The sequence below is a fragment of the Rhinoraja longicauda genome, chromosome 13 (genome assembly GCF_053455715.1).
Source record: "Rhinoraja longicauda isolate Sanriku21f chromosome 13, sRhiLon1.1, whole genome shotgun sequence".
NCBI lineage: Eukaryota > Metazoa > Chordata > Chondrichthyes > Rajiformes > Arhynchobatidae > Rhinoraja > Rhinoraja longicauda.
This window is the reverse complement of record NC_135965.1, coordinates 53,173,758-53,183,145: the sequence shown is the minus strand read 5'-3', so window position 1 is coordinate 53,183,145 and position 9,388 is coordinate 53,173,758. Positions and strand designations below refer to the sequence as shown.

At 48.6% G+C, this 9,388-nt stretch overlaps 1 protein-coding gene across 1 annotated transcript in view; it reads right to left on the bottom strand.

Annotated features, from left to right (window-relative positions):
- Nucleotides 1–433: 433 nt before the first annotated feature.
- The window catches only part of LOC144599323 (transient receptor potential cation channel subfamily V member 5-like), a 77,492-nt gene continuing 68,537 nt past the window's right edge, over nt 434–9,388 (bottom strand). The window contains exons 12-15 of the mRNA XM_078410118.1: nt 8,836–8,902; nt 6,499–6,767; nt 2,086–2,195; nt 434–748 (exon numbers count right to left, since the gene is read on the bottom strand). Coding sequence (XP_078266244.1) covers nt 574–748; nt 2,086–2,195; nt 6,499–6,767; nt 8,836–8,902 — 621 coding nt within the window. The 3' untranslated portion in view covers nt 434–573. The remainder of the gene's footprint in view (nt 749–2,085; nt 2,196–6,498; nt 6,768–8,835; nt 8,903–9,388) is intronic.

Sequence of the window (9,388 nt, the reverse complement as noted above, 5' to 3'; positions counted from 1 at the left end):
TATTATATTGCACAGATCATTTACAAGCCGTGAACGTAACTTCATACTGTAAGTAATTTTGTTATTAAAGTTTAAAGATTCCTCTAAAAACAGTTGCAACAAATGTGCTTTAATCTGTAGATGCACAAAAAAGCACCCACTTTGCCCTGTTTTTAATTTGACTTATTTTTGGGATTATTGTCGTGGTATCTCTTTGAAATATTTCTACTGCAAATCACCTTTGCGAATGCCAAGATTTTCTAGTTAGAAGTCTCAGTACTGATTCCGGTGCCTATTAAAAGCGACTACCTAATCTTAACTTTACAAATGATCCTAACTTATAGCGAGCGGTAACAAAGGATTCTTTTTATTGTCACATTCGAAAAACATTTAGAGTTTTAAATTAATCTATCGAAATTCAACTCCAGGTAAAGTTTTAAATGGTTCCCTTGACGTGACTGTGTTACACCTGGAAACGCACTCTTCCCATTTCTAAGCAGGTATGTTGTCTTGAAGAAATTCCCTGCACCAAGGTTCAGCACAGTTGTGTGTGTCCCGACAAACCAATGTCTCTCGGGTTACAGCGACGAAAATCTAAAGGGTGGTCATGTCACTTGGAACGTCATTTTTCTTCAGGTTTTTCGATATGTTTTTATGGATGAGTTTCCAGCGGTAGGCACTTCTGTTCTTTCTTGGATGGGATATGTTTTCTTTCTCCTCGTCTTCGGCCTTCTTCCTGGCCTTTTGGTAGTCACTTCGCTCTTCGACCCTTGAAAGCAAAATTGAACGACCTGCGTTAAAATGCCGACCGCGGGAGAAGGAACCAATATTCCCAATGTTGGGCGAGTCCAGAACCAGGGGCCCACAGTCTTTGAACAAAGGGGAGACCATTTTAAAACTGAGGCGAGAAGCAACTTTCTCACCCAGAGAGTTGTGAATGTGTGGGATTCTCTGCCACAGAGGGCAGTGGAGGCCGATTCACTGGATGGATTTAAGAGAGAGTTAGATAGAGCTCTAGGGGCTAGTGGAATCAAGGGATATGGGGAGAAGGCAGGAACAGGTTATTGATTATGGATGATCAGCCATGATCACAATGACTGGTGGTGCTGGCTCGAGGGGCCGAATGGCCTTCTCCTGCACCTGTTTTCTATATTTCTATGTTTCTATGATGTGCAACACGACGTTGGACTTTGGAGATGCGGCACGGAGACAGGCCCTTCGGCCCACCTAGTATGTGCCGACCGGCGATCACCCCTGTGCATGCTAGCATTATCCTACACACTTTTTTAAACAACGTTATTAAGGCAATTAACCTACAAACCTGTACGTCTTTGGAGTGTGGGAGGGGACCGGAACACCCGGAGAAAACCCACGCAGGTCACGGGGAGAACGTACAAACTCCGTACAGGCAGCACCCGTAGTCGGGATCGAGCCCGGGACTCTGGCGCTGAAAGGCAGCAACTCTACTGCTGCACAACCATTTGAGAAGGAATGGGTGACGTTTCGTGTCGAGACCCTTCTTCAGGCCCGAAACGTCACCCATTCCTTCTCTCCAGAGACGCTGCCTGTCCCACTGAGTTACTCCAGCTTTTTGTGTCTATAGTCGAGAACTAGGATGGGGGAGGGACGAAGTCAAAGCCTCAGAATTAAAGGGAGTTATTTTAGGAAGGCGATGAGGGGGAATTTCTTAAGTCAGAGGGTGGTGAATCTGTAGAATTCTTTGCCACTAAAGGCTGTGGAGGCCAAGTCAGTGGATATTTTTAAGGCAGAGATAGATAGATTCTTGATTAGTACGGGTGTCAGGTGAATGCAGGAGAATGGGGTTAGGAGGGAGAGATAGATCAGCCGTGATTGAAGGGCGGAGTAGACTTGATGGGCCGAATGGCCTAATTCTGCTCCTATCACTTATGACCTTATGAAGGCAGGAGAATGGGGTTGAGAGAAAAAGATAGACCTGCCATGATTGAATGTCAGAGTAGACTCGATGGGCCTAATTCAGCTCCTATGATGACTGATGAACCGTTGGAGTTAAGTGAATAATTCTCGCTGAGCAGTTTAATCCAGTGGATATTCTACAAGGCACTTTTCACAGCTTTCAGCTTTTACCTTAAATACCACTTGTCCACATTGAGGCCCAGCAAGTCCCCTGGTATTCCTGCTCTGGGCCAAAGCCAAGCTGGGAGTCTCCTCTCAAGAAGAAGTGTGGTTGCAGCAATCTGAAACAACGTTCACCTGTTAGTGGTCAAACTGACTCCTTCTGGGAGTCAAGAGCTTTGTATTGTCCCCAAACAGCACAATGAAAACCTGACTGCTGTGGTAACAACAACTATCTAAACATAGTACTCTATAAAACCCAGAATAAACAACAGAATAAGTGGAGATTAGAATGAACACTTTAAATAATACTAGCCCAAGTGGACCCGTTGGGCCCAAACCTCTCCTGCATTGGTGCAGCACCCTCTCCTCCCCCACTCCCCTCTCCCCCTCCTCCCCCCTCCTTATCCTCCTTCCTCCCCCCCTCCCTCCAACCCCTCTTTCCCTCCCCTCCCTCTCTAGGAGATAGATTTAAACTTTTAAATGTGAATAACACTGATTTCAATGAAACTTCTTCCATTGGCACCAAAGGGACGATGGTGAGTAAGGTGGGCCTAAAATTGTTGCACTATCGTGTACCGTTTTGGCTGTAGTTCAGGAACAAACAAACGAGAGTTTTAGTATATAGATAGATTATAATTTTCTACTCCTGGTTCTATACATGTATGCGGCTATTAAATCTTTATATCCAGAGCCACGTGTTAGTTCTTGATTAGTGCAGGTGTCAGAGGTTATGGGGAGAAGGCAGGAGAATGGGGTTAGGAGGGAGAGATAGATCAGCCATTATTGAATGGCAGAGTAGACTCGATGGGCCAAATGGCATAATTCTGCTCTTATCACTTATGATCTTATGATATACATCACCAACGTAGAAACAGGGATCTGCAGATACTGGTTTACTAAAACTTTGAATGACTCCACATAATAATTATAAATGAGAAGTCCAGCCATGTTCACTCATTACAATATCTAAACAAATGACAGTAAACCCTGGTTATAACAGACCATAGCCAACTGTCTGCTATAACCAAGCAAGGTATTATCATTGGGAAGTTTTTGTATCTGATCATTTCGAGGTTCATAAAATCATGAGAGGAATAGATCGAGTAGATGCACAGAGTCTCTTGCCCAGAGTAGGGGAATCGAGGACCGGAGGACATAGGTTCAAGGTGAAGGGGAAAAGATTTAATAGGAATCTGAGGGGTAACTTTTTCACACAAAGGGAGGTGGGGTTTTGGAATGAGCTGCCAGAGGAGGTAGTTGAGGCTGGGACTATCGCAACGTTTAAGAAACAGTTAGACAGGTACATGGATAGGACAGGTTTAGAGGGATTTGGGCCAAGTGCAGGCAGGTGGGGATGGGACTTGTTGGCCGGAGTGGGCAAGTTGGCCGAAGGGCATGTGTCCACGCTGAATGAATCTCTGATCCTAATTAGCAGAAACAAGCAACGGCAGTTGCTGGTTGATAGAGTTGATGGAGTAACAGGTCAGGCAGCATCTCTGGGGAATGTGAATAGGTAACGATTCGTTTCCAGACTCTTCTTCAGACTCTCAGTCCGGAACTGGGCCTGGAATCCGGGTGAGTTGATGGCCGGGGGTGGGGGGGGAGGGGGAGAGGCGAGGATCGGCAGAGTCGAAGGTCACAGCACGCGGGCGGCCAGAGTGCGGGTAAGGGGCGTCAGTGGCGGACTCCGGTGTTGGTGGCATGGACAGGTGCGGGTGGTGTGGGCAGGTATGGGCAGGTATGGGTGGTGTGGGTGGTATGGGTGGTGCGGGCCGGTGTGGTGGTGTGGGCAGGTATGGGCAGGTATGGGTGGCGTGGGTGGTATGGGTGGTGCGGGCAGGTATGGGTGGTGTGGGTGGTGTGGGCAGGTGTGGGTGGTGTGGGCAGGTGTGGTGGTGTGGGCAGGTGTGGTGGTGTGGGCAGGTGTGGGTGGTGGGGGCAGGTGTGGGTGGTGTGGGTGGTGTGGACAGGTGCGGGTGGTGTGGGCAGGTATGGGTGGTGTGGGTGGTGTGGGCAGGTGTGGGTGGTGTGGGCAGGTGTGGTGGTGTGGGCAGGTGTGGTGGTGTGGGCAGGTGTGGGTGGTGTGGGTGGTGGGGGCAGGTGTGGGTGGTGTGGGTGGTGTGGACAGGTGCGGGTGGTGTGGGCAGGTATGGGTGGTGTGGGTGGTGTGGGCGGTATGGGTGGTGCGGGCAGCTGTGGTGGTGTGGGCAGGTGTGGTGGTGTGGGCAGGTGTGGTGGTGTGGGCAGGTGTGGGTGGTGTGGGTGGTAGGGGCAGGTGTGGGTGGTGTGGGTGGTGTGGGCGGTATGGGTGGTGCGGGCAGCTGTGGTGGTGTGGGCAGGTGTGGTGGTGTGGGCAGGTGTGGTGGTGTGGGCAGGTGTGGGTGGTGTGCGTGGTGTGGACAGGTGTGGGTGGTGTGGGAAGGTGTGGGTGGTATGGGTGGTGCGGGCAGGTGTGGGTGGTGTGGGCAGGTGTGGGTGGTGCGGGGTGGTGCGGGTGGTGTGGGCAGGTGTGGGTGGTACCGGCAGGTGTGGGTGGTGCGGGCAGGTGTGGGTGGTGCCGGCAGGTGTGGGTGGTGCCGGCAGGTGTGAGTGGTGGGGGCAGATGTGGGTGGTGCGGGCAGGTGTGGGTGGTGTGGGTGGTGTGGGCAGGTGTGGGTGGTGTGGGCAGGTGTGGGTGGTGTGGGCAGGTGTGGGTGGTGTGGGCAGGTGTGGTGAGTGTAGGTGGTGCGGGCAGGTGTGGGTGGAGGAGTCAGGTATGAGTGGCATGTGCGGATAAGGCTGGCGTGGGCAGGTGTGGGTGGTGTGGGTGGTGCGGGCAGGTGTGAGTGGCGGACTCAGGTATGAGTGGCATGTGTGGATAAGGCTGGCGTTGGCAGGTGTGGTGGGTGTTGGCAGGTGTGGGTGGTGTGGGCAGGTGTGGGTGGTGTGGGCAGGTGTGGGTGGTGCGGGCAGGTATGAGTGGCGGAGTCAGGTATGAGTGGATAAGGCTGGCGTGGATAAGGGCTGTAAGCGGCACGAGCCAGTGGTGGCATCGGCGGTTATTCGCTGGTCTGACCACTGTAACCTAAACCCGTTATTAGTTTGGTTACATCACGTGTACCGAGATACAGTGAAAAGCCTGTTAACCAGTCAGCAGGAAGACTATACATGATTACAATCGAGCCGTCCACAGTGGACAGATGCCTGATAAAGTGAATAATGTTTAGTGCAAGATAGAGTCCGATTAAAGATAGTCTGAGGGGCTCCAATGAGGTAGGTCTTAGCTCACGACTGCTCTCCAATTGTTGACAGTTGCCTGATAACAGCTGGGAAGAAACTGTCCCTGAATCTGGAGGTGTGTGTTTTCACACTTCTGTATCTCTTGCCTGATGGGAGGGGAGGGGGGAGGCAAACGCCTCCACTGTCACGCTGTGAAAACGGAGAGGATGAGATGGAGTTTCTTCCCACAGGCCATCAGGACTGTTAACTATTATAACTCCAGAGACTAAATTTTGTCTACACTATAGTAACTTTATTAACTTTATTTATATGCTGTAACTGTAATTCTTTTTTGTGCACAATCCGCAGGCATTGCCACTTTCATTTCACTGCACATCGACTTTGACTTGACTTGACTTGGGGGGGGGGGAGGGAGTGACCGGGTAAAGAGGTCCGGTAAAACAAGGGTTGACAGCACAGTTATTTTCCCTTGCATTCATCATGCTTTCAGTGAAGGGGAATTCAATCTGATGCTGGCTTTCCCTTGCACTAAACGTTGTTCCCTTATCAGGTATCACTGGAATTTAGAAGGATGAGAGGGGATCTTATCGAAATGTATAAAATTATTAAGGGGTTGGACACGTTAGAGGCAGGAAGCATGTTCCCAGTGTTGGGGGAGTCCAGAACCAGGGGCCACAGTTTAAGAATAAGGGGTAGGCCATTTAGAACGGAGATGAGGAAAAAAAAATGTAGTCAGCGAGTTGTGAATCTGTGGAATTCTCTGCCTCAGAGGGCAGTGGAGGCCAATTCTCTGAATACATTCAAGAGAGAGCTAGATAGAGCTCTTAAGGATAGCGGAGTCAGGGGGTATGGGGAGAAGGCAGGAACGGGGTACTGATTGAGAATGATTAGCCATGATCACATTGAATGGCGGTGCTGGCTCGAACGGCTGAATGGCCTTCTCCTGCACCTATTTTCTATTGTCTATTGTATCTGTACTCTGTGAATGGATCGATTGTAATCTTGTATGTATTGTTGGTTAGCATGCAACAAAAGCTTTTCACTGTACCTCTACACACGTGACAATAACCTGAACTTAAACACAGTTATCTTATTAATGTTACACCATTAACCATGCAGGTTGAAAAATACAAAATTCTTAGCAAGGGCTAAAAGTTAATAAGGACTGGAAGCATTGAGTGGGAAAGGAATAGTGAGCCCTACCTGAGCTTTCCAAAGCGATTTTCTTTCACTGACAACTCGATAATGAGTGTCTCCCATCAGGGCGATGAAAAGATTGAGCAGAAGGACGAAGCCAAAGCACATGTAGACCATGTAAAGGACAATGATAATATCAGGGATCTTGATGTCAGGCGGGCCAGGCAGTTCAGTGAGGCCCATCATCAGCTGGAACAAGGTGAAAATAGTGATGGTGAAGTCCCTGAAGTACAAGTAGGTGTTGGGGTCCAAGGCTTGAAAGTGAACGTCGAAACCTATGATGATGTTTCAAACACAAGCACACGATTAAAAGACAAAATTAAAACAACTGGAGTTAAGCAACAAACAGAATAGACCGCGAAAGGCACAAATTTGTCAACGAGTTACCGACTGTTAAACTGTAATTGGACTTTCATTAGGGCTCTCGTTCAGGGGCGGCACGGTGGTGCAGTGGTAGAGTTGCTGCCACACAGCGCCAGAGACCCTGGTTCGATCCTGACTACGGGTGCTGTCTGTACGGAGCTTGTATGTTCTCCCTGTGACCTGCGTGGGTTTTCTCTGGGTGCTCCGGTTTCCACCCACACTACAAAGACATGCAGGTTTGTAGGGTAATTGTAAATAGTCCCCAGTGTGTGTAGGATAGTGTGAGTGTGCGGAGATCGCCGGTCGATACGGACTCAGTGGGCCGAAGGGCCTGTTTCCGTGCTTTATCTCTAAACTAAACTAAAAAGGAGGTTAATAATAGAAACTTATTTGACCAACCTGACCTGAAAATCCTGATTGAAAGTAATTGTATGGTGTTTAATTTAGCTTAGTTTAGATTTATTTAGCGATACAGCAAGGAAACAGACCCTTCAGCCCATCAAGTCCATGCTGACCAACGATCGCCCATTCACACTAGTTCTATGTTATCTTAGTTTCTCTTCCTGCACACGAGGGACAATTTCCAGAACCCTTCTTCAGACACGCTGCCCGACCCGCTGAGATAGTCCAGCACTTTGTGCCTTTTTCTAGTTATCTGGATAGTTTTATCTTTAAAAAACATTTTTAGTCTTTATATCCCCTGATTTAAATAAATTTCATTATACTTCCTGCATCATTTTTATCCAGGATCCAATTGTAATGGTGGCTGGAGATTCCACATATCATCACTGCTACACTGAGACCTCTCTCATCCCACACTCAAGTGTCACAGAGCCACACGGTGGGGAAACAGACACTTCGGCCCAAAGATACTAGAGGAGCAAGATAGATCACTTGTCCCTAAAAACCGTAGTACGTCACGGCGCCATTTTAGTGAGTAGAAACTTGCCGAAACATTTAAAAAGAAAAATAACGAAAATCTGTGAATTGATAGATGAGATATATTCTACATTTTAATGGTATCATCACACATACTGTTCCCCCACAACACTGATTACACTGTGAGAGGCAGAGTGAACGGCGGGTTTTGCTTACTAAAATGGCTCGTTTGCGTACTACATTGCAGTATAGGCGATTTCAACGGAGTGGTCCATCTTGTTCCTCTAGTATCTTTGCTTCGGCCCATCCTGTCCGTGCCGACCAAGATACCCCATCTACACAAGTCCCACCTACACTAGTCCCACCTGCCCCATATCCCTCTAAACCTTTCCTTTCTCTGAACCTGTCCAAATGCCTTTATAATGTTACAGTACCAACCTCCTGAAAATATTGCCACTTAGAATAATATATTATTTGAAGGTTAGCGAGTCACGTCTTTACACCATAAGTTAAAAAAGTAAAATAGCTGAGCACGGTTAATGACTTCCATCTTCTCTCCTCACTGCCCACTACTTTCACCCCCACTGGGTGGCATAGTGTCACAGCTGGTAGAGCTGCTGCCTCACAGTGCCAGAGACCATGGGTTCCATCGTGACGTCGGGCGCTATCTGTGTGGGGTTTGCACGTTCTCCCTGTGACTGCATGGGTTTTTCCCCGGGGGCTCTGGTTTCCTCCCATACTCCTGGTTTGTTGGTTAACTGGCCCCCTGTAAATTGCCCCTCGTGTGCAGGGAGTGGATGCAAGATTAGGATAATGTAGAAATAGAACTGGATAATATAGAACTTGAAAGTAGGATGATATACAAAGTAGAATAATATCGTGTGAACGAGCAATCAATGGTCGGCTCGGTGGGAGTATTTTTTATGCCGTATCTTTCAATCAATCAGTCACAGCTTTTACTTTGAACAGTGACATTTACCACATCAAAATATTAACAGGGCCTTTCTCTCTTCTCAGACTGACGCCGTGTTATTCATTCCCAGTATATTATCCTGGTATATTTCAGTGGCCTCATTTCTACCAACATAATATTTTACCCACCTGCACCGAATCCTATAATGACAATTATCAGAACGTAACAAAACCTCATAAGATCACCAAAGATCATCTGGGGAAGAGAAAAAGAAAACAGATATGATGAATTATGATGGTCCTTGTAAAGGCATTCTAGAAGCAGACTCAATTAATTAACAATGAAGTTCGGGTAACGTGAGAATAGAATTGAAATTAAGGAACGACAGAATTATAATCAGCTTTGCCATAATCGAACCTCTGTATCCCTTCACCCACCATTGACTCCACCTGAGGGGGGCAACCATCTCACTCCCAAATACGGGACAAGGTGACGTCACCGCCCCGCGCCCCACATGACCTCACCCAGCCAGCGGCCACGTGCTCCCGCTCCACCAATGGCGGCCGCCCAGGCCGGGAGGTGGGTTGCTTCGCAACCTCCGTTAGGCGGCACCCGGGCCTCCGGACCTACAGTGTCTGAACCTACAGTGTCCGGACCTACAGTGTCCGGGCCTACACTGTCCGAACCTACACTGTCCGGGCCTACACTGTCCGGGCCTACACTGTCCGGCCCTACACTGTC